The 25,424-nt window shown below is 40.9% G+C and overlaps 1 protein-coding gene across 1 annotated transcript in view; it reads left to right on the top strand.

Moving 5' to 3' along the window:
- Window positions 1-24,306, top strand: part of b4galnt4b (beta-1,4-N-acetyl-galactosaminyl transferase 4b) — a 130,416-nt gene extending 106,110 nt beyond the window's left edge. Inside the window, exons 10-20 of the mRNA XM_067400559.1 lie at window positions 10,216-10,359; window positions 13,601-13,710; window positions 15,492-15,592; window positions 15,701-15,774; window positions 16,930-18,193; window positions 19,219-19,568; window positions 21,071-21,224; window positions 21,357-21,429; window positions 22,321-22,474; window positions 23,387-23,513; window positions 24,192-24,306. Of these exons, the coding sequence (XP_067256660.1) occupies window positions 10,216-10,359; window positions 13,601-13,710; window positions 15,492-15,592; window positions 15,701-15,774; window positions 16,930-18,193; window positions 19,219-19,568; window positions 21,071-21,224; window positions 21,357-21,429; window positions 22,321-22,474; window positions 23,387-23,513; window positions 24,192-24,306 (2,666 nt within the window). The remainder of the gene's footprint in view (window positions 1-10,215; window positions 10,360-13,600; window positions 13,711-15,491; window positions 15,593-15,700; window positions 15,775-16,929; window positions 18,194-19,218; window positions 19,569-21,070; window positions 21,225-21,356; window positions 21,430-22,320; window positions 22,475-23,386; window positions 23,514-24,191) is intronic.
- Window positions 24,307-25,424: the final 1,118 nt, after the last annotated feature.

Raw genomic sequence — 25,424 nt, 5'->3', positions numbered from 1 at the left:
GACAGCCCCCGTGGTCCTCCTTTGCTTCGTTTACATAATTATTTGAGACGAAAGCAATTTTTCGATTAAATCCTTACTGTACTTAACAAGCTGAGGGAGAGGGGGATGTGCATTAGCTTCCACACATCCATCCCACACATCTCACCGGAGAGTACGGAGCCTACTCCAGAGTGTTCTAATCATTAATCACGCAGACCACTCCCTCAAGGAAGACCGCACCGCATGTAAGGCAAACACTCTCTCTCTCTCTCTCTAGTCATGTCATATGGGAGATGCAGATGGAGCAAGATATCCTGGGTGATTTAGCTTTGACTGTCTTTCTGCTCTGTTAACAACAGATACAGTATATGGCAAGCTGTCAGCACCGGCCTCCCTTCCATTTGATTTGTTTTTTGTAATTATAATTGTACTTTTTTTCTTTTATTTCAGTTTTTAATTTTATTCTTATTACATTTACATCATAGTTATATTGATAATCAATACGTTCGTAGCCACTGCAAAAATAGTATGTTAAAGGGTTAGTTCACCCAAAAATGAAATTTTTGTCATTAATTAACCACCGTCATGTTGTTCCAAACCGATAAGACCTTTGTTCATGTTTGGAACACAAATTAAGATATTTTTGATTAAATACAAGGTTTTTTATCTACCATAGAAAGCAACGAAATTACCACATTCAAAGTCCAGAGAAGTAGTAAAGACATCATTAAAATAGTCAACGTGACTACAGTGGTTAAACCTTAATATTATAAAGCGACAAGAATATTTTTTGTGTGTGCAAAAAAAACCCACTTTATTCAACAATTTTTTCTTTACCCTGTAAGTCTCCTGCACAGTTAACGCAGTGCAGCACTTCCGTGTTTACGTCTGAACGCCGGCTCAGTATTGGCTGATGCTGTTCACATGAGCAGCACAACTGTGTTCTGAAGATGAATGAAGGTCTTATGGGATTGGAATGACTGATTACAGGTGATTACTTAATGACAGAAATTTCATTTTTGGGTGAACTAACACTTTAAAGGATCCATATTCTACACTTTCACAGGATTCGTAGTTCGTACAAGGTGCTTAAAGTGCTTAAAGTACTTAAATTTGACTTTAAGTCCTGGAAAACCCTTGAAAAGGTACTTGAAAAGTGCTTGAATTATTGAAAGAAAATATTTATGAAATTAGTGTTTATTTTTTTTTATAATAAAACACAAATACAATCTTTTCATACAAAATTAACACTACATCCTATCTATGATGGAGCATTGCTCATATATTTACAAGATTATGATACAGCTTTCATTCTTCAGGTCAATCATGTCCATAGAAAAAAAAAAAATAAGGAAAGCGATTTTTTTGTCATAGTATCCTTTCAATAGTTAAGAGGATTTCCCATAACTCGGACAGTGCTGGTCAATGGATTGATCTATTTAATGTGAAGAGATCAATCCCGGAGCCACTTTGCTTGTCAATAGTGCATTATAAGGTGTTGTTCAAAGTTAAAATAATTTCCTTGTTTACAACCTTGCTTTGTTCTAGAATAAATTAGCGTTTTTAATGAATCTACAAACTCACTCTTAAAGTTAGTCCCTTTCTCTTTCCTAACCTGCACTGAAGTCGTTGATAAATCCCCATCATTAACATACAGACCATTTCTGAATACCAAGTACGCCGACATTATAATATAAAATATTATATATTGAACAATAATAGCCAGCTTTGTATTTAATTTATATTATTAAATAAGTTGGAAGTTGTATTTTGGATACCTTATATCTGTAATTTGAGTAAAAAATCCTTATTTTAGTGCAAGCAAGTCATTAGATTGCAATATATAATAGTTATGTAATATAATTAGTTACAAATGAAATCCTTTTTCTTCTGTTATCACATCTTTTTATACACACTTTCTATTTGCTCTTCTATAGACTGAAAATTCCCATACTTAAAGATGCCACAGTCACTACATTGCTGCACTTGATTTGTACCATTTTGTTTTATTAGTATATTTTTATTTATCTATTTACCTTTTTTTTAGAGTTTTTTCCAGATCCAATACAGATAACTTTTCTTTTGAATATCTATATATTAATATCTAATATATCTATGTAAGTTTCTTTGCAAACTTTCCATTACACTTTGCCTTATTTACAAAGCAATCTGCAGTCAAATTCTCTGAACAAACATATTATCCTCTGACGCAATCCATTATGCCATTAAAAATAAAGGATCCACTTGTTCATGACGCTGGTAACCTTCTGAAATCGCTACAGAAATTAGTGAAATGAGCTGTTTAAACAGCACACATCAAAGTGAACATTCCTTTTCCCAGTTTTTGTTATTTTATGTTTATTATTTAAAAACAAGATCAAAGATGTGCAAATTACAAACAATAGGACAAATGCATTTACATTTATGCATTTAGCAGATGCTTTTATCCAAAGCGACTTATAAGAGCCAACAATATCTGTAATATGCAGTGCCAGGTTTATTAGAATAGGACACAATCTAGAAAAGGGGAGAAATGCAGAGACGAAATAGAAGAAGAAAGCTTGTTTGAGCTTATTTCTGTTTTATGTCCAATTAAATTTGCTTGTGATGTGTCTGTTCGATAATCAATAAAGCCATAAGGCCCGTAACTAAAGCTTTAACAGCATCAACGGACACATCAGTCAAAGCCTGCAGTCTTTCAGCCTATAATGGCACAACTCTGCTCCATCTCTTTGTTCTTCGTCTTCATCTTGTGTTACTGTAACCCTTTATTCTCTCTCTTTTCATCCCTCTGTTAGTGTTGTGTCCTTCAGCATTTCTACAGTGACAGACAGACTATAACTGACTGACTCATACTTGCCCAGTAACACATTTGCAGTAGATTGATAGGACTAATTAAAGTGTGTTTTCATCAGCAGCTAGCTGAGCAGACACTGTTGTGAGCTCTCATAACGTCAGTAGATAAGCCTTAATGAATGGAGGTCCCATATACGCACACCTGCATGCTTCAGTGCCCATAGTCTAATCTCTAAGGAATTGTCTTAAAGCGTGGGCAGTGTGTGTGAGCCTGGTTGCATCTCTTTAAGCCTTAGGGAAGTATCCACACAAAACAACCAATTCAGCCAGAAATTAGGTTCTAAAATCATTTCAAAATGTCATTTATTCCTGTGATGGCAAAGCTGAATTTTCAACATCATTACTCCAGTCTTCAGTGTCACATGATCTTTCAGAAATCATGCAAATATGCTGATTTGGGGATCAAGAAACATTTCTTATTATATTAAAAGTTGTGCTACTTTATATTTTTGTGAAACTGGGAACAATGTTTTTTGTCACTTTTGATCAATTTAATGTGTCCTTGCTGAATCAAATGATCAGATTCTGATTAAACAAAAATATCTGACCCCACAATTTTGAATGGAAGTTAATGCCCATTTGTCACAGAAAAATCATGGCAACACACCTTTTGAAAGTGTGGGACTACATTGAAAATCTAAGATTCAAAATCTAAGTTAAACCTCTAATGAAACCCTTAGTTCCCATTCAGTCGGTCACGTTCCACGTACGTCGGACAGACCGACGAATAGGAATCTCGCTAGAGGCCAATCTACTTCGAGTGTAACTAAACGAGCCAATGCACATTGGCATGCAATCATATGCATCAGCTGCTCGCCTCGCAGCGCGGGTATATAATGAGCAGCAGGTGCGTTGCATCTTCAGCTTTTCGCTTCGGAGCCGAACGGTGTTTGTTCCTGTTCTCTGCAAGCGAGTGTCTGCTAGAAGACGAGTCAAGCTTTTTGGTTGAACTTCTCTTTTTTTCCGAGTGCGGGCGAACAGCACAGCAGCGGGGTCGACGTCCTCTCTTTTTCTGTTTCGTTTGCCGTTTTTGAGCAAATAGCTGTTTGACAGCGTCAGAAGGCTGTTCTCACGGCCGGTACGGTGCGCTTTTGAGCGCTGAAAAGCCGTATTTACGGCTGGTAAGAGTGAGCGCCTTCAAAGAGAGAGAAAGCACATGACAGGCTGCACACAATCCCTGTCTGTGTTGCGGTGGCCGTTCCCCTGCGTGCTTCAGCACTTCTAAAAGAGTAAAGTCCCTGAAAGAGCTTACACAAGTAGATTCGCGTCTTTTTAAAGACGACATCCTACTTGTGTTTCTGGATGCGATCGTTCCTGTCCTCACTGACGGCCACGATCACCGTTTCGCATGTCTGGGCGCGTGCTGAAATGATGTTCGTGGGTGTTCATGTTTTCATATGAGAACATGATCACGTCGACACGCCGGTCGTGACTCTTCTTTCTCCGGGAAGCTTGAGTCCCCTCTGTTGTTGGCCAGCTGCCGCTTGTGTGTAAAAGCACAGCCGCGGCTCTGCCCGACACTCTGGGAGACCGCGGAGATCAGCGAGAGCAAACCTCTCGCTCCTCTGCATGTCGTGTGCCGTCGAGCTGCCGGGCTGCAGCGCGGGTTGTCACGGCAACCCAGCGCTCGCTCGGCGCTCTAGATGCGCGGTTCCCTTGCGTAATCTCCATTGTAGCGCCCTCTCTGGTGCACCAGAAGAGGTCTACTTTGCTGATATGGCTTGGGTGACATGAGGTTGAGGGGTTCCTTCGGGGAACCAACCCCCTAGGGCCCCTCCCTCTCTAGCGCATTGCAAGCTGTGCAGTTTCTGGATTGGATTGCTGGTCCTTTTCATAGGGGAACCTAGCATTTCATTCAGAGCTCCAGCTGAGGGACAGACGTCGATTGCAACATCGGAGAGAGTGCTGTTATGCTCTGGAAATGAGGGTGACGCTGCCCACTGTAATGGTGTGTGCTTATGCTGACTTAGATTCAGAGTTTACAGCCATGCTTTCCTGGGTCTTCCAGATGTGCATGGAAAGCTTGGCAGTATGGGGGTATATTGGTGCCATAAATATGGAATGCCAAAGGTGCCAATCTGCATAAGTTTTTCCTCTCTCACTACCCTCTTGGATGGGGTGGCTGTACACAGACCACACCCACCCTGCATGTGAGGCCAAGGCACTCTTTTTGCATGAGGGTAGTTCTGTGCTGGGGTTGAGCTGCGCTTGTTGAGTAACTGTGATCAAAGTCACGGCGCAGGCCCTCAGCCAGACGATGTCCACCTCCGTGGTCCAGAAGTGCCCCCTGGCTTTCCTTGTGAGGTGTGAGAGGTTGTCAAGCTAAATGCTTTCTCAATGCTCCCATCTTACGAGGTGGCCTTTCGGTGACACTGTCGAGGACTGAGCCCAGCGGTTCTCCTCAGTTAGTAGCGGATAGGGGAGCTTCCCATGACAAACCATTGAGTTCCTCTTGGGCCGCCCCTCAGTCTGCTCGTCGCCAAGGGTGTCGTCCCCTGCAAGAAACTCCGGCCCAGCAGGCTCTGCTGTATCCATTGCGGGGAGATGACACCTCCCGTCTCTGCAGCTGTTTAACTGGTTGGTGAGAATCACCCCTGAGACGGGCGACCCAGAGATGGGTGGGGCTGCTCTTCCACCCCTGGAGGAGGGCCAGGTGGTAAATCCTTTATTGGGTTTGTTTCTGTTCCGCCACTGACCCAAGAGGCAGCGGTACCCAAATTTTAAAGAGCAGTTCCTCCATTTCCAGGTCTGAAGAGGGTTTGGAGAGCAGTGGGAGGAGAAAAACCTCACCACTCTCATCCCCCTCTTCTGTCGCCAGCGGACAGCAGCGAGCAGCGGGCAGCCAAAGCCTCGACTGCTCCCTCTGTCCATCCGTGGAGCCAGGTAAGTGTTGCCTAGCACACTGTGACGCCGCTTCGGGCCGCCTCACAAAGAGAGCCCCCCGAGCCGCGTCCCTGTGTTCCACCTCGCTGCCCTGCTGCGGGTACACCGGTGGTCCCTTTGGTCCTGCTTGTACGGTCTCTGCGAGCCGGGTTAGCGCTCCCCAGTCCGTCTCGCTGGCTCCTTCGGACCATCAGGGTCGGCTTTGCGATTCAGTTCGCCCGGCTCCCCCCCCCCAAGTTCAGGGACGTCCTCTTCACTACAGTGAAAGATGCCGATGCCCCTGTCCTGCGTGCGGAGATCGCAGTCCTACTGGCGAAGGACGCGATAGAGCCGGTCCCTCCAGCCGATTTGAGGTCGGGGTTCTACAGCCCCTACTTCATTGTACCCAAGAAAAGCGGCGGGTTACGACCGATCTTGGACCTGCGAGTTTTGAGTTGGAGCCTCCACAAGCTACCATTCAAAATGCTCACGCAGAAACGCATTTTCGAGTGCATCCGTCCCCGAGATTGGTTTGCAGCGATTGACCTGAAGGACACGTACTTCCATGTTTCAATTCTTCCGCGACACAGGCCATTCCTGAGATTCGCGTTCGAAGGTCGAGCATATCAGTACAGAGTCCTACCCTTCGGGCTGGCCCTGTCTCCCCGCGTCTTCACGAAAGTCGTGGAGGGAGCCCTTGTTCCCATGAGTGAACAGGGTGTTCGCATTCTCAACTATCTCGACGACTGGCTCATTCTAGCACAGTCCCGGGATCAGTTGTGCAAACACAGGGATTTGGTGCTCAGACACCTCAGCCAGTTGGGGCTTCAGGTCAACTGGGAAAAGAGCAAACTCGCCCCGGTGCAGAGGATCTCTTTTCTCGGTATGGAGTTGGATTCGGTCGAGCAGATAGCACGCCTCACAGAGGAACGTGCTCGGTCAGTGTTGAACTGCCTGAATACATTCAATGGCAGGACAGCGGTCCCACTGAAGTTCTTTCAGAGGCTCCTGGGGCATATGGCGGCTGCTGCGGCTGTAACACCGCTCGGTCTGCTTCATATGAGACCGCTTCAGCACTGGCTTCACGGCCGAGTCCCGAGATGGGCGTGGCAGCGCGGCACATTCTGGGTGCCAATCACTCAGGAGTGCCGCCGAACCTTCAGTCCGTGGGCGGACCCCTTGTTTCTTCGGGCAGGAGTGCCCCTAGAACAGGTGTCCCGGCATGCTGTGGTGTTCACAGATGCTTCTGCCACCGGCTGGGGTGCCACGTAATACGGGCATGCAGTCTCAGGGGTTTGGACGGGACCCCATCTGCATTGGCACATCAATTGCCTCGAGTTGCTGGCAGTACGCCTTGCTCTGAGCCGCCTCAAAGGCCTGCTTCAGGGCAAGCATGTACTGGTCCGTATGGACAACACTGCGACCGTTGCGTACATCAACCGTCAAGGTGGTCTACGCTCCCGTCGCATGTCACAACTCGCCCGCCATCTCCTCCTGTGGAGTCGGAAGCATCTGAGGTCGCTTCGCGCCATTCATGTCTCCGGTGTGCTCAACCGTGTGGCCGACGAGCTATCACGAGCTGCGCTGCCAGGAGAGTGGCGACTCCACCCCCAGGTGGTTCAGCTGATCTGGAGAGAATTCTGAGAGGCTCAGGTAGACCTGTTTGCCTCACCAGAAACCTCCCACTACCAGTTGTTTTACTCTCTGACCGAGGGGACACTCGGGACCGATGCACTGGCTCACAGCTGGCCCCGGGGCCTGCGCAAATATGCGTTTCCCCCAGTGAGCCTACTTGCACAGACCCTGTGCAAAGTCAGGGAGGACGAGGAGCAGGTCTTGTTAGTTGCGCCTTACTGGCCCAACCGGACCTGGTTCCCAGAACTCTCACTCCTCGCGACAGCCCCTCCCTGGCCCATCCCTCTGAGGAAAGACCTTCTTTCTCAGAGACGGGGCACTCTTTGGCACCCGCGTCCAGACCTCTGGAAACTCCATGTCTGGTCCCTTGGACGGGATGCGGAGGTTCTAGGTGACTTACCCCCTGAGGTACTTAACACCATCACTTCGGCACGTGCACTGTCTACGAGACGTGCTTACGCCTCCAAAGTGGAACCTGTTCGTCGAGTGGTGCTCTTCTCGCCGGGAAGACCCCCGAAGATGCTCGATCAGAGTCGTGCTTTCCTTCTTGCAGTAGGGTTGGAGCGTAGGCTGTCCCCCCTCCACCCTCAAAGTCCATACTGCTGCTATATCCGCTTACCACGACCACTTAGATGGCAAATCTGTTGGTCAGCACGACCTGGTCATCAGGTTCCTTAGGGGGCGAGACGGTTAAATCCTTCTCGTCCCCTCTCCATACCCTCTTGGGACCTCACTCTGGTGCTGAGAGCACTTCAGATTGCTCCCTTTGAGCCTTTGCTGTCAGCAGACTTAAAGATTCTGTCTATGAAGACTTTGCTGCTGGTGGCATTGGCCTCCATCAAGAGGGTAGGGGACCTGCAGTCATTTTCGGTCGACAAATCGTGCCTGGAGTTCGGGCCGGGTGATAGCCACGTGGTACTAAGACCCCGGCCTGGCTATGTGCCCAAGGTTCCTACCACTCCCTTCAGGGACCAGGTGGTGAGCCTGCAAGCGCTGCCCTCGGAGGAGGCAGACCCAGCCCTGGCTTTACTCTGTCCAGTCCGCGCTTTGCGACTGTACATAGACAGAACCTAAAGCCTCAGGACCTCAGACCAGCTCTTGTCTGTTATGGAGGCCAGCAGAAGGGAAAGGCTGTCTCCAAGCAGGGGATGGCCCACTGGATAGTGGATGCCATCGCCCTGGCTTACCAAGCTCAGGGTGTGCCCTGCCCGCTCAGGTTGCATGCTCACTCCACGAGAGGTGTCGCATCCTCCTTGGCGCTGGCTCGTGGCGCCTCGCTGACAGACATTTGTAGAGCTGCGGGCTGGGCGACACCTAACACGTTCGCTAGATACTATAGCCTTCGTGTCGAGCCGGTCTCCTCCCATGTTCTCGCCACAGGTCAGAGGCACGGAGAGGCCCCGGCTTAGTGTCGGCTTGCTGCGCTACATGCGCTTCTTTTCTCCAGAGAGTCCCTACAAGGCAGACCCTGTCGAGTCCTCCAATATCCCTTCGGCAGCCGACGTGGCGGAGCGTCTGGCGCCAGGCCTATACTCCGTTGTATCCTTGAGAACCGGGTTTAGGCTGGGTTCCATATGTGTGACCCTACGGGGATCCCATATGGTTGGTTCCACGGTTGCTCCTAAACGAAGCCCGTGTCTTTCCCTCTGGGAGAACCTACCCTTCATCGGGTTGGAGTCACCCCAGCTCTTCCATATGTAGCACAGCCCTACAGGGTTAGTCCATATGTACTTCTCCACATAACTCCTTCGGGGAAGGATGTGGCTTCCGCAGCGTTCCTTTCCCAGCGAAGGGTACGCTTTCCCAGCGTTATCCAATAGTCTCACTGAATGGGTTTTGGGGAACAGCAGTGATCGACTCTCTCTGTGTTAGCCCTGTCCCACCATCCTCAGGCAAGGGGGTTCAGGTGGCTTACAACAGAGCGCTGGAAGGGGGCAGCTCCTGTGGCGCTTTGGTAGGGATTCCTATTCGTCGGTCTGTCCGACGTACGTCGAACGTGACCGACTGAATGGGAACGTCTCGGTTACAAAGGTAACCCTCGTTCCCTGAAGGAGGGAACGGAGATGTACGTCCCATCGCCACAGTCGCTGTACCCCGCTGAAGCTGCCGCCTATCCGGTTCGGCTCCTCAGCGAAAACCTGAAGATGCAACGCACCTGCTGCTCATTATATACCCGCGCTGCGAGGCGAGCAGCTGATGCATATGATTGCATGCCAATGTGCATTGGCTCGTTTAGTTACACTCGAAGTAGATTGGCCTCTCTAGCGAGATTCCTATTCGTCGGTCTGTCCGACGTACGTCTCCGTTCCCTCCTTCAGGGAACGAGGGTTACCTTTGTAACCGAGACGTTTTAAGTTGTTTAAGGAATTAAAACAAAGAAGCATTATGCAAAATGAATACTGAATATCTCAGATTCTGCATTCTATGTCACTATAATTTCTAGGTCTTTAATCAAATTATGACATTTGTGACATTGATAATGTGACAGATAGTCATGTTCTTGCTTACATTGAAACGCAAGGTGCTCTTTGGATTGTATTTTCAAATCATGTATTTTTAGTATTGGTATCACAGTTCTTTGTCATGAAATTCTAAAATACATGTTAATTTATAATTTCAACTTTTCACCCAAATAGTTATGCTGATAGTCATGCTTTAAACATATAATAAAAAATAAAAAAATGCAATAGCATCTACACCAGGAGTCTGAGTATAAAGTATGCTTCTTCACTTATTTTCCAGCCATAGTCCAGCAATGATGCTACCATTTCTATAATGGGAAACAAACAGCACAGAATGTTGAATGTTAGTCTGTTAGTGGATTTAAATTCAAATGCTATCTCCCACTGTCCTTATTCTCTCTCTTCTTTGTGTATCTGACAGATGAATCCAGTCTGAAGATGACCAGTGTTCGTCACATCCCACAGACACTGGCCAGTCACTCTCTCGCTCTACAGGTTAAGCAGCGAACAGAGACACATTCTGCAGACATGCTCAAACCAGACCCACGAGATTCCTTCTACAAGAGTGAGTAAAAATATTCACAGATTCACTATTGAGCTGTGAATCTCTCATTCACCTGATCAAACCGAGGCTCTAAATCGCTTAATAAAATAATCGATATACTGTATAAAATATCATTATACACTACACAGCAAAATCCCCAGAGTTAAATAAACTCTGCTCAGAGAACATATGGTCCCTCTCTACATAGTTAAAATGACACTGAAGCAGAGTTTGTTACAACCATGCCTGTCCCGGACTCCATTTCCCATGTTCCTCCTTGTTCATCACCTCTTTGCACTTCCCTCATCAGCTTCCCGCTTCTCCCTGGATTCCCTGCACCTGTTGTCATCGTCAGCACTCCCTTTAAGTTGGACTCACTCCTTGCATTCCCTGTCCGTTCTTGTTGTTAGTATTGTTTGAAAGCGTGTTTTGGTTGTTCTGTCTCCTTGTTTAATAAATACCCCGATTGCTGAAGTCCGTATATGCTTTGTCTCTACCGCAACCTACACCCTGTAACAGAGTTAAAGTTAATGAGATAATATGCTGTTTTTGGAGTTGTTTAATCAGATCTTGAGAGATTTAATGTATTTTATTTTCATTTGAGTTCATCAGGCTGTGGCTGGAAGTCAGTTGTGTTCTTGTGTTTCTCTTCAGTGATTCTGCTTGTTAACAGCAGGTGTTCATCACTAATGCTCAATCATCACTTAATTATTTCAGTAACTTCAACTGCTTTAGTATTACTTTAACACTATGTAGAGAGGGACCATATGTACTCTGAGTAGAGTTTATTTAACTCTGGGGATTTTGCTGTGTAATGTTTAAAAGTTTAGACTTTTTAATGTTTTTGAAAATCTCTTATGGTCATCAAGGATTTATTTGATCAGATTTATTTGTTTTCTATTTTTTTTATATATTTTAAAATATATTAAAAATAGAAAACAAATTGTTTTTGTTGATTTATTATATTTTAACATTTATTCCTGTGATGGCAAAGCTGAATTTTTAGCAGTCATTACTCCAGTCTTCATTGTCACATGATCCTTCAGAAATCATTTTTAATATGATGATTTGGTGCTCAAGAAACATTTCTTGTTAGTATTATCAATGTTTTTTTTTTTGTTTTTTTTTGTGCTGCTTAAAGTTGGTATGAAATGGAAATTGTAATCGTCTTTTCTTCCCTATGACATCTGAGCTTCTTTAATGAAAAAACGTAAGGGACTGGATTTTGTCTGTCGGAAATTGATTGGATTGGATGGATTGTTGTCATTTGCTATTGCTTCAGTCTCATGTGAGTGACCGGTTGCTAGATCAGAGAGGTTTTCGTCCCACCCTTGTGCCAGTGAACATCGTCAAAGAAGAGAAGAGTTGGGAGTGGGAGGGGGATTCGTTGATTAATAAACAGTTCAAAAGAACAGCATGTATTTGAAATAGATTTTTTTCTGAGATTATATATCTATCCACTATCCATATTTAATTTTATCTTGTCTTTACAGGCAATTTAAAGGTGCTAAAGAGGATGTTTTGTTTTGTACATTTTTGCAATATTACTTGAAACTGTCTTTACTAACTGATAAAAGACTATTTATTAGGTGCACTGAAAGGAATAATATTAATATACATCATCTGGGCACAAGGTAGGGCTTTAAAAACATCAGCCAATCGTTTACGCGATCATCGCGTAAACGATTGTCCCTGTAGCTTGTCAATCACTGCCATTACGTTCCTTGTGAGAGACGAGCACGGCTGCACGCCCCAGTAACTTTCCACACTCTACAGGCGCCGCATGCAATGTTTTTGTCAGGAGACAGGAGTAACAACTGCAGATTATGAGTTACCTGCAGTGAGTCCGACATAATGAATCCACTAACACGACACAGCGAATGCCGGTGGTAAAAACTCGTGTTCCAATACTCGTGCACATTCCCTCGAAATGAGCTGTGAAGGAGGGGGGTTGTTCTTACGCATGCGCTCATTTCAAAAACTCAGTAACAGTCTTTGGTTTCTCAGTCGACGAAAAGATCCTCTTTAGTACCTTTAAATGAGTGAGATAGTTTACATTAGAATTAAAATTTTCTGATAATTTACTCACCTCATGCCATCCAAGATGTTTATCTTTCTTTTTCCAAAAGAAATTATTCCAGATTCCAGGATTTTTCTCCATATGGTGGACTTCAACAGGGTTTAACGTGTTGTAGGTCCAAACTGCAGTTTCAGTGCAGCTTCAAAGGGCTCTACATGATCTCAGCCTTATCTAATTTTCTAAAAAAAAAAAAAAAATGTATATATATATATTTATACTTTTTAACCACAAATGGTCATCTTGCACTAGCTCTGCGATGCACCACATATTACGTAATCATGTTGGAAAGATCATGCATGACATGACGGAAGTACCATGGAAGGGAAAAAAACACATTTTCTCCTCTAACTTCAAAATTGTCCGAATTTTTTCCTCAAAAACCTTCATTTCTTTTCGACTGAAGAAAGAAAGACATAAACATCTTGGATGACATGGGCATGAGTAAATTATCAGGACATTTTAATTCTGAAGTGAACTAATCCTTTAATGTATCATTACAGGAAAAATAAAATAATAATAATTTCTTTTAAAAAAATGTACTGACCCCAAATTTTTGAATGGTAGCGGTAATGTATTTATATAACAGTGGAAATATTTTAAATGTAACAAAATTAGACAAAAATTTTAATTTTTCACCCAATAATTTTTTATGATAATTTTGTGAGAACTGACAGCTAATTTTGACAATTACAGTTCAATCCGCACTGAATAAAAAAAGCAGACTGTTAAATGTGTGTTTTTTTTTGTTTGTTTGTTTTTTTGCGCTGCATTTTAGCAATTGAATTGGTTGAACAAAACAAACAGCCATCTATCTGTATAGACAATGTGTACTGTGGCTTGCAGACGCACTAATGTTTAATTGCTTATGTGGAAGCTTTGCAGTGCATTGGTAGGTCCATATGGTAGTGTAGATACACTGTAGAATGTCAGCTTGTTAGGAGCAACACCATTGAATATGTGACAATCAGGACAGAGGTACATTTGGGTGGGTTTAAATGCACAAGCTAATAGTGATGAACGGAAGCCATTGGGTATATGTATAGAAACTAGCTGATTCTTTGTAATTCATTTTTAAATTAGGTAAATGGAAAAATGTTTGTGCTGAGCAGCTATTTGTAACAGCAATTTAAACTCATCAAAATGTGGGAATTGTCCCGTTTGATAACATATTTGTTGTCCTAGTTCCCATGATAGATCAGTCCAGGCTGGAGAATGTTCTGCCATCTTGTGTCTACTCTCCTACATATGTGGTGAAGGACTTCCCTATCGCACGCTATCAAGGCCTGCAGTTTGTAAGTAACATAGTCTCTATGTTGTCTATAGTCTATGTTGTTTTATTGGCAGTACAACTGACAGAATGTTTATGACTGGTTTTTAGCTGCTAGTTTAAGAGAAACTATTTATAATAATAATAATGAATTTATTAAAATAACCCCATTCATAAGTATGTGAACCATTGATTCTCAATACTGTGTGTGGTTACCTGATGATCCAAGACTGTTTTTTTTGTTTTGTGATGGTTGTTCATGACTCTCTTGTTTGTTCTGAGCAGTTAAACTGAGCTCTGTTCTTCAGAAAATTCCTCCAGGTCCTGCAGATTCATCAGTTTTCAAGCATTTTTGCATATTTGAATCCTTTCCAGCAGTGACTGTATGATTTTGAGATCTGTGTTTTCATACTGAGGACAATTGACGGACTCAAAAACAACTATTAAAAAAAGTTCAAACATTCACTGTGTAAATTTTAAAAATGGTGTAAATTTTAACCTTTTTTTACGGTGGCCGAGAGAGCTCAACGCGCTGCAAATGAGAAAACATCTTCATCAGTTTGACAACACATGCGCTGCAAACTCCACAACACTTACAAATAGTGAAACGCGCTGCAAATAAATAAAACATCTTCATCAGTTTGACAACACATGCGCTGCAAACTCCACAACACTTACAAAAAGAAAAACGCGCTGCAAATAAAGAAAACATCTTCATCAGTTTGACAACACACGCGCTGCAAACTCCACAACACTTACAAATAGTGAAACGCGCTGCAAATAAAGAAAACATCTTCATCAGTTTGACAACACACGCGCTGCAAACTCCACATGTTTTCTTTATTTGCAGCGCGTTTCACTATTTGTAAGTGTTGTGGAGTTTGCAGCGCATGTGTTGTCAAACTGATGAAGATGTTTTCTTTATTTGCAGCGCGTTTTTCTTTTTGTAAGTGTTGTGGAGTTTGCAGCGCGTGTGTTGTCAAACTGATGAAGATGTTTTCTTTATTTGCAGCGCGTTTTTCTTTTTGTAAGTGTTGTGGAGTTTGCAGCGCATGTGTTGTCAAACTGATGAAGATGTTTTCTTTATTTGCAGCGCGTTTTTCTTTTTGTAAGTGTTGTGGAGTTTGCAGCGCGTGTGTTGTCAAACTGATGAAGATGTTTTCTTTATTTGCAGCGCGTTTTTCTTTTTGTAAGTGTTGTGGAGTTTGCAGCATATGTGTTGTCAAACTGATGAAGATGTTTTCTTTATTTGCAGCACGTTTCACTATTTGTAAGTGTTGTGGAGTTTGCAGCGCGTGTGTTGTCAAACTGATGAAGATGTTTTCTTTATTTGCAGCGCGTTGAGCTCTCTCGGCCACCGTATTTTTTCCACTATAAAGAATGGAATGGAAAGGTTCCATGAATGTTAAAGGATCTTTGTGGTACCATAATTCCAACAAAGAACCTTTATTTTGAAGAGTGTGCCACTCCTAGTTTGTGTAAATAAGCAGCTTTGTCATTACCGCCACAAATATATTGACTAGGACAGCTGTCCTCCTGACATGGTTGAGAACCACTGATGTAGTGGTACTTGACCTAATCTCTTTTAAGAGATTTCTGAGCTTAGAGCAAACAGTGCCCTCTTTTGGCCATGACTGTTCAACACAGAGGTGGTGCATCTGTTAAACCTCATGCTATCCAAGTACAGTCACCATTTTTAATTCTTATGATTGTCTTATTTGATACACTTTGGCATAATATATTTTGGAAATGCATTTACCAAGTATCTCTACCAATTTTCTCTTATTCCTGTGTGTGCTCAACCAGGTCTACCTTTCCTATGTATATCCCAATGACTTCACCAGACTTACTCATATGGAGAAAAAGAACAAATGCTTCTATCGAGAGTCCCCTGTCTACTTAGAAAAGTATGAATCCCAATTGATCATGACAAGAAATTAGCCAATCAGTCAATAACTAAATATGTAAATAAAAAGGTAAACATGGCCCTGCCATTCTTTTAAATTGTCATATAGATTTGGCTTCTATAAGTACATGAAGATGGATGAGGAGGAGGATGACCAGCCTGTTTTCTTCCCCAAACCTGATGGTCTGTGTTCAGCTGGGATCTTAATAACAGATAAGAATTCAGCAGCTGTTTACTCTCTTTAAAATCTCACCATGACATCTGTAATGAGCCAAGAGACATATGTGTTCCCAAGGTTCAAAATTAACACAGGCCAGACGCCAAATGTGAGTAGAAATGGGCTATGAAGAGTAAATAAAACAGCTGGTCACCAGCTTTATTAGGATCATTACAAGGTTTATGTTGCACTATTAGAAAGATACCATTTGATTGTCACTGATACAAAGGCATTAAAATATTGACAATATTATGGCACAATATCAGATTTTTACTACACAAATATCATGCCCCAAAAAATTGTGGTAACAATATTATAATAGCTATAGAATCTTGAAAAAAAAAAAAAAAAGCTATCAGTCACATTAATCGTTACCTTTATTTCATGATTCAATGTTTTGGCCAATGAATCGCACTCAAAATATGAGTGTAGGAGTTCGTAACCATAACTGTAAAAGAACAAAAGAGTTCATAAAGCACTTGAGTGTTGAACACCCCATCTTTTTTATGGAATCTAAAAACTCCCTCACTGGCGATCAGATTTTTTGGGGGGTGCTTTTCTGACATGATTTTATGCGGCAGTAGCTACACAATGCAGCGTTGTTTCTTTTTTCCCCCCATGTTATGACAGGTGGCAACCAGCGTTAAGGTGTAGTACCGCCACCTACTACACTGTCAAACAGACACTGGTACTGGGTTATTTAAGATAGTATCGTTTGCATAGTATTAACATAATAACAACATTTCATTCTTTTTAAATATTATGCTTACCGTCAATACCGGCATTTTGCAATACCCTTAGTTCAAAGTTCCTGCATTAAGCCACTAAAAAAAAAAATCACAATGTGCCTTTTTATGCTGGTGCAGTTTCCGTAATGACTGGTTCATCTCATAGGCTATAATTCCTCAAGTGCATTGTGTGTCAAAATTTACCACAAAATTTGGACAGCTGCAACATGTATTATTGGAAGGCCTGAAAATGAAAATGATTAGTCATAGATTTCTATCAACACCGCAACACATGCCACTGACTCTTTAATCATATCATTAAGCAATTCTCATTTGTCATTATATGAATTATTTAAAGGGCTTTAGTTTGATGGGGTTCGTCTCTTCTGACAGATTTCCTGGAGGAGGAAGAGGGTGTCGACCCAGAGGAGACTATCAATTCCAGCAACCAGCTAGTCAGGAGGACCAGTCCACCCTATCAGATGTCAAGGATTACAGCCTCCTCAAAGCCTGATAGATTAGACAGGGATTCAAAGAGCTATGTCTTACAGCAAGTGAGCCAATACAATCAGTTAAAAGAGCAAGAAAGGAGTAAAAGAACTAAAGGGGAAAGGTTTTATAAACACTCTCTGGTGGTGGATGATAAAATGACAGAAATAAGGCAAAGACAGGCAAAGGGTAGTGCAGGTGCATTAGAGTCTCAAAGTGAGTCTCTAAATGAACAGACGGGAGCGAGCGAGGAGCACAGAGACACCCAAACATCTGCACTGGTTCAGAGAGGGCGTTCTTTAACATGGCAACTTCCTGTCACTGATCTGCCAAACAAGAGTAAACTTACAGAAACTGCTAGTCCACCTGTGAAGGGAAGTTCCCCCTATAAGCTTCCTCAAAAGTCATCTCTCTATGTTTTGGCTAACAGGATTTTAGGTAGTGCAGGCAAGCCTGTGGTTGGGACCACTGTGGAGAAAGAGACTAATATCAACAAAATTTACATCACTAGACCCCGTCCTCCAGTAAGCAGACCAAAGCCTCCTGTGGAAATGTTTCCTGGTGTCTTCCTTTATCAATCTAGAAAGACCAGGAGGCTTGTGGATTTAAGTTCAAAATGGAGGTCCTTAAAAACACAAGCAGCTGCTTCTCTCCCATGGCTGAACTTCTCCTTAATGGGGCATAAGACTTCCACCCAATCTGCCCTGTTAAAGCACAGCCATTCTTCCTTGCCTACAGAGCCTGGGCCCCATAATGAGGTCGACCCTACCGCCTTCATATCAGATTCAGACAGCTTGCCCCCATCAAGCTTGGAAAAGAGAGGCCACCCTGGGCTAAACTCGTCTGAGAACAGCCGGCCTCCGGTGGTGCAGCCAACAAAGATCTCGGAAATGCCGGGGGGATCGGACATGGCTCCTCAGAGCAGGGGTCTTGAAGAAGGAGAGATGTCCGAGTACAGTTATGAGGAGGCCGAAGTGAGGCCACTTTTGACAGAGGAGGCCATCAACTGGCAGCGCACCTTCAGCGTGAACCCTGTGGACTTTGAGCTGCTGAGGTCAGACTGGAATGACCTGAGGTGTAACGTCTCGGGAAATCTGCAGCTCGCAGAGAGCGAGGTCATTGATGTGATCTCACAGTACATGGAGAGGCTGAACGAGCGGAATGGAGGGTGAGCGTGTATGGGTGCTAAACCATGATGTTAAAATGCAAATGAAGATACTTAAAGGATAGTTGACACACACTGTGACACAACTGTCGTTATTTACCTGCCCTCATGTTGATCTAAACCCGTATGATTTTCTTTCTTCTACAAAATTTTGAAGAATGTACAGGTTGATTCTTTGTCCATTTTACAAATAATCGCCTGGACCTTTCAAAATAAAAGTGCATAAAACATATTTTTACCCTTACTATTTATTTTATTTTTCTTTCTTCCTTTTTTTTTTTTTTTTAATTGGTTTTGGTAATCACCTACCACCTATTGATTAAGCTCAGCTGGTAACAATTTGTAATTTTGCCTATAAAAGAGTGTTGTTGCTGTTTGTTCCTTGAGTACTGAAGAAAGCATGAGCTGAAATGTCTGCTTTTTGGTCTGTTTTTAAGACACTTTTCACTTTTTTTGGTGCTTTTTTCACTTTGCAATATGTTAAATTAAAGAAATATTTTTGATAGACCCTTGCTTTATTCTAATTGTATGTTTTTCATTGTGCAGACAATTTTTACTATTTGGCTGATACATTTTTGTTTTGTGCACCTGAGAACGGACTGGTTATTTTTTTTCTTCTTGAGCACATACAATATCTTTTTTGATGAATAAAATGTATTTACAAAATAAATTATGACTATTTTAGGTGTAGAAAACTTTACTACCAAATATGGACCACAGTGAAAGAAAAATAAAGAAAGAAAGAAAAAATATGACCATTTTAAATAGATGTGTGGACTCTTCCTGCTGAGCCTGCAGCTCAAGTGTACTCTCTTGCTGTTAAGCACTCTCTCAACGGGTCACTTTATGCAACTTTATTAAATAACAAATGAGAAAGCTTTATTACTCCTGACACAACTAGATTAAACATGATGTGTGGTGTTACAGTAAATGCTTCTATTTTGCAGGTACATATTCCTCATGGTCTCATTCAAGTTCATTCTATTTACAGTACCTCTCTCTCTTTCTTCTTTTTGCCTCTCTATCAGGATCTACACTCTGGTCCGAATTGTAAATGTAGAGAAGCGGAGAGATTCAGCCAGGGGCAACCGTTATTTGGTGGAACTATTGTTGATGGAGGGAGGAAAAAGAGTGGTGCGCCTGTCTGACTACATCTATCTTCTATTGCACCGCAGTCGACTTGAGGAGGGAATTGAAAGCAGAGAAGGAACTATGCCCTCGTCCCATCATACACCCTCCAAACCCCCCCTGCCCAGTGGCTCCAGTACCCAAACACACAACACCACACTCTGGAGCACCAGCTGGGCCAAACCCCTGCTCTGCCAGCCAGCCATGTTAGAATGGAGACATGATGTGATGATACACTTTGTTGTACCAGGTATTTATAACGAATACAAATTGCTATTTATACGCGTACAGTACAGTACAGACTTTGTAAACGTTAATGATTATTTAAATTATAGCCATAATCTGACACACTACTTTTCAAAAGTTTATGCTTGGTGAGATTTTTTTTTTAAAGTAATTAATACTTTTATTGAGCAAGGACATATTAAATTGAACAATAATGACAATTAAAGGTGCCCTAGAACCAGTTTTTAACAAGATGTAATATAAGTCCTAGGTGTCCCCTGAATATGTCTGTGAAGTTTCAGCTCAAAATACCCCATAGATTTTTTTTAATCAATTTTTTTAACTGCCTATTTTGGGGCATCATTAACTATTCACCGATTCAGGCTGCAGCCCCTTTAAATCGTGCGCTCCCTTCCCCCCGAGCTCTGGACTATAATACAGTGCATTTACAAAGTTCACACAGCTAATATAAAAATGGATCTTTACAAGATGTTCGTTATGCATACTGCATGTATGCGTCAGATCATGTGAGTATAGTATTTATTTGGATGTTTACATTTGATTCTGAATGAGTTTGATAGTGCTCCGTGGCTAACGGGGCTAATGCTACACTGTTGGAGAGATTTATAAAGAATGAAGTTGTGTTTGTGCATTATACAGACTGCAAGTTTTTTAAAAATGAAAATAGCGACGGTTCTCTTGTCTCCGTGAATACAGTAAGGAACTATGGTAACTTTAACCACATTTAACAGGACATTAGCAAAATGCTAATGAAACATTTAGAAAGACAATTCACAAATATCACTAAAAATATCATGTTATCATGGATCATGTCAGTTATTATCGCTCCATCTGCCATTTTTCGCTATTGTTCTAGTCTGATGATTCAGCTGTGCACAGATCCAGACATTAATACTGGCTGCCCTTGTCTAATGCCTCGATCATGGGCTGGCATATGCAAATATCGGGGTCATACATATTAATGATCCTGACTGTTACGTAACAGTCGGTGTTATGTTGAGATTCGCCTGTTTTTTGGAGGTCTTTTAAACAAATGAGATTTACATAAGAAGGAGGAAGCAATGGAGTTTGAGACTCACTGTATGTCATTTCCATGTACTGAACTCTTGTTATTCAACTACGCCAAGGTAAATTCAATTTTTGATTCTAGGGCACCTTTAAGTTTTTTTTTGTGAATTTTCTGTTCATCAAAGTGTCCTGAAAAACATGTATCATGGTTTCAACAAAAATATTAATGAGCAAAACTGTATTCAACATTGAAAATAATAAGAACTGTTTCTAGAGCACCAAATCAGCATATTAGAATGAATTCTGAATGATCATGTGACACTGAAGACTGGATTAATGATACTAAAAATTCATTTTAAATTGTGATAATATTTCACAATATTCATGTTTTTACCCTATTTCTGAATGCATAAATGCAGCCTTGTATAAAAGACTTTCACAAATATTAATAAATCTTACGGTTTCTTAGCCACTCATCTGAGTTGTCTTCTGTGACAGTAAAGAATCAAGCTCGCTGGGTGCAGCAGTTTATCTCAGATATGGAGCTCCTGCACCGTGAGACCAAGGATGAGAATTTCAGTGTGATCATCGTAGACTTCCAGAGCGATGACATGGATGTGGAGCAGGCATTGAGGAAGAGCACTGTGCCCAGGTGAATACTGAGTTCTTCGTTCCACATTTAGCAAAGCACCTGAAGAGCAGAGACCCTGCATATGTCATGCGAGTCCTGTTGTTGGGCACACAAACTGTTTGTACTTGAGAAAACAAGGCTCTGTGTGTGTAGGTATGAGTATCTGAGACGTGAAGGGAACTTTGAGAGATCGTCTGGCTTACAGATGGGTGTGGACAACATAGAGGTGAGAAGAAAAAGATTTAGCATTTACATATTTGTGAGTCAATAGCTATTATAAAAAGGATGGTCAATGTTTCAATATGATTTTTATGATTATTATGGTGCTCCTAAAAAATGTAATTTCATTGCCTTTTAATGGAAAGTGATGCATTTTTTATAACTCTTTCGGATTTAAATCTTTAATTCTTTAATTCTAGAAAGTATTTATTAGTGTCCCAAAGTGGTGTTTTTAAGTGTTTGCTAAACTTTGTAACATAATTTGCAATAGTAGTGTAGTCTACACTGAAAAAAGATTGTGTAGGATTTACTTGAAACAACTTTCTCTCAGAATTGGCTAGTAAATTTTACAAAAAAAATATAAAGAAATGGCAAGTAACACACTGAATTAAGTGTTGAAATAGGTTGAAAGGTAATTTTCTTGTAAAACAAACTACAGTAATCTTTGATATATTTATTTATTTATTTAATTTAATCTTTGAAGAATAATTTTGGTTACAAATTATTTACATTAGTTACATTGTACTTACTCAAATAAGTACTGACTATTATTAATTAACTACATGTACTTACTATATAGTTACTTAATTATGCATAATTACTATAGTAAGTACGTGTAGTAACATGTAACTACGTCACCTTAAAATAAAGTGTTGCCATAATTATTTACACTTTACATTATGGAGAAATGTGAGGTTTTTGGTTTGTATTTGTCCATAAATATATTAGAAAATATAATTTTCTTTATATATATTTTTTAAATTGTTCAGAAATTGAAAAGTAATTCAAAACATAAATGTAATTATACATATGTAACATATTTACACATTTTCTCCAAGCATTTTACTTGTTGCTCACTACCCCCAACACTGGTGATGGTATAAAATGTAATTTCCAGGACAGTCACAGCATAGTGTTCCTGTGTGACCTGCACATCCACTTCCCAAACAATATCCTGGAGACCATTAGGAAACACTGTGTGGAAGGCAGACTGGCTTTTGCACCCATCGTCATGAGACTGGACTGTGGGAGCTCACCTCTGGAGCCGGATGGTAAGACATATACACAGACACATTTAGAGACAGCTGCTAAACACATACAAAACACATTTGCTTAAACACCAGTTGTGCATAATGTGTCTGATTCTATTTCTTGCAAATCCTGTTTGTATTTAAATGGAGTCATATTCCTCTGCTTTAGACATAATACCAGTTTATTTTTTTTAGCAATTTAATGCACTTTGGGGAATAAATGTATACCTTATTTTTATTTTTATTTTTTTTTACAAAAACATAAAAACATTAGAGTGTGTGTGTGTGTGTGTGTGTGTGTGTGTGTGTGTGTGTGTGTGTGTGTGTGTGTGTGTGTGTGTGTGTGTGTGTGTGTGTGTGTGTGTGTGTGTGTGAAACATTTATAGCAAATTTATATATGACCCTGTTATTCACTTGTTTTGATGTTCTTGAAGAATTTTCACCCCAAATATTTGATAACTATGAAAATCTCCACAATTAATTCATTAATGAATTGTGTTTTACCACAAGCAGGATTGATATGTGATATTAAAAGCTGATTGTTTGAAATGTTACATCCAATAATTCATATTCAGTCTTATAATTGGTTATTATACAGAGAGAGGCTAATTTAATTTATTCTCTCATTTGCTTTTGTCAGACATATTTTTGCCAAAAACAAATGATGTTACTCAATTTGAATATTCATTCTGATTTGTCATACATCAGGCTGTCCGCCTCCTCTGGCATTTTTTTAATGATTTCTCTCACATAGGGCACCGCACATGAATGCATTTTCAAATGAAATCACTTTATACAATATATGCATCTAGGTTATGTACATTGGTATAAAATACATATTTTTGATAAATTTGTTTAGAATACATTTTAAGAGACTGAGGGAATGCCAATGTCAGTGTACATTTATCTTATGTCTTCAATTTTTGCACACAGGCTTTTGGGAAGTGAATGGCTTTGGCTTGTTTGGTATTTATAAATCTGATTTCGATAAAATTGGTGGGATGAACACAGAGGAGTTTAAAGACCGCTGGGGAGGAGAAGACTGGGAGCTGCTGGACAGGTAACTGCATTCATTCTATTGGGAATACCAATTTGGTAACACTGTACAATAGTGTCCCATTTCTTAACATTAGCTAATGCATTAACTAACATAAACAATGAGCAATACATTTGTTTCAGTATTTTTAAATCTTTGTCAACGTTAGTTTATAAAAATTAAAAAAATACAGCTGTTCATTATTAGTTCATCTTAACTCCATCTTAACATCTTAAGTCCATACAGTTAAACTTTGTGATATTTTTTAACCTTTTTGAACATAGAGACTGCATCTCTGTACTCTTCTTTTTGAATAAACTTCAGAATAAATGAATAGATATAAAAGTATTGGGAGCAAAACCTAGTAACCTCTCTTCTTTGTTAAAAGGTTTGGCTTAATTAAGATTCAGAGAATATGAAATTTAATATCAAATCAGTCTTGTTACACTTTATTTCAAGTTGTCCTTGTTACGGTGTTATACATTTAAGTACTAAGTAATATCAATGAACTACATGTATTTTAGGGTTAGGATTAGGGCTTATTTTAGGGTTAGTTGCATGTAATTATGCATAATTTATAGCAATATGTAACGTAATAAGGACATTGTAAAATAAAGTGTTACCAACATTCTCAGTTCTAGTGTTGGTGTAATTACTGTTTTTTGCATCTCTTCCTCCATCACATCTGTGCCCTTCTCTCAGGGTTCTGCAAAATGGACTAGAAGTAGAAAGACTGCGACTAAGGAACTTTTACCACTATTTCCACTCCAAGCGGGGCATGTGGAATGTTCCTATTAAAAGACAATCTCAAGGATAAGAGAAGAGCACTGAGGACCCTGCTGTTGTTTCTGGCTGGCTGTGTGTGTGTGTGTGTGTGTGTGTGTGGTGGTAATTTCTGCCCCAGATGATGCTCTTACACTGGAACATGGGCCTACCGCACTGTGTTTGACGTGAGCGCTGGACTTTGATATTTGGACTTGGACATTTTACTTAAGGGCTTTGCCAAAGTTCATTTAACTTTTAATTGATGGGTAAAATCTGAATCTCTGAGGTCACCAGGAGCTAACAGTGGATAATTGAAGGCAATTGCACATGGGACATTTTTAAATGCTTATTTGCCAATCTTAAAATTTAGAGAAATATGAAGAGAGGGCGTTGTCCAGTATTCTGCAGTTTGTCTCTTTATTTCAAACTTACTGAGTAGTTTAAAATAGTGGGGGTTTACTCAAAGTGCTTATAATAGAAGTGTAAAATATAGAGTACTAGATCTATACAGTAATCCAGACAAGTTTTGATGAAGGGATAATTTCTGTGAAATTGTTTGTAGAGGATTTAGGTATGTACATTTTCCTTGTTAAAATTTCTTATTTTGAAGAATAAATAAAGTTAATTAAAATGAGTTTTGTTCAGATATTATTTCAGCATAGTCCAACTAACCACCACATGAGGGCATACACGTGCATCTAACAGATGCAGGAATATTTAAGGCATCTTTTTATTATTAGTATACAATTTTCTGGCTTATACTTGATTTGATTGCTGCTGTGTCTATTAAGTCGATACTAATCAGGGTCAGTTTGTTCCCCAATACAGGTTATGGCATTTATAATTTCTTTTTATATATATATATATTTTTTTTTTTATGTTTTTAAGAAAATCATTAACCTAATCAAATTGAAAATATATAGAATTGCTGTAGAATGTTTATATTGGATAAAAAAAAATAATAATAATAAAAAAAAACGGTGCAAAGGCCAAAACTGAATTTTAGAAATGACCGAACATTCTTGTCCCAGTTAGAACCATTATAACCATCCTCACTGCATGTGTCTGATTGGCTGAGAGAAAGCTGTCCGCTGATTGGACGGAACTTTTCGCTGTTAAAAGTTTCTGTCTGAGCAGCAGGGTTCATATGGCACTCGGTTACCCATGAGT

This window comes from Chanodichthys erythropterus, chromosome 11 (assembly GCF_024489055.1).
Source record: "Chanodichthys erythropterus isolate Z2021 chromosome 11, ASM2448905v1, whole genome shotgun sequence".
Classification (NCBI taxonomy): Eukaryota; Metazoa; Chordata; class Actinopteri; order Cypriniformes; family Xenocyprididae; genus Chanodichthys; species Chanodichthys erythropterus.
Note: the sequence above shows the minus strand (reverse complement) of the source record. Positions and strands in the feature narration are given on the sequence as shown.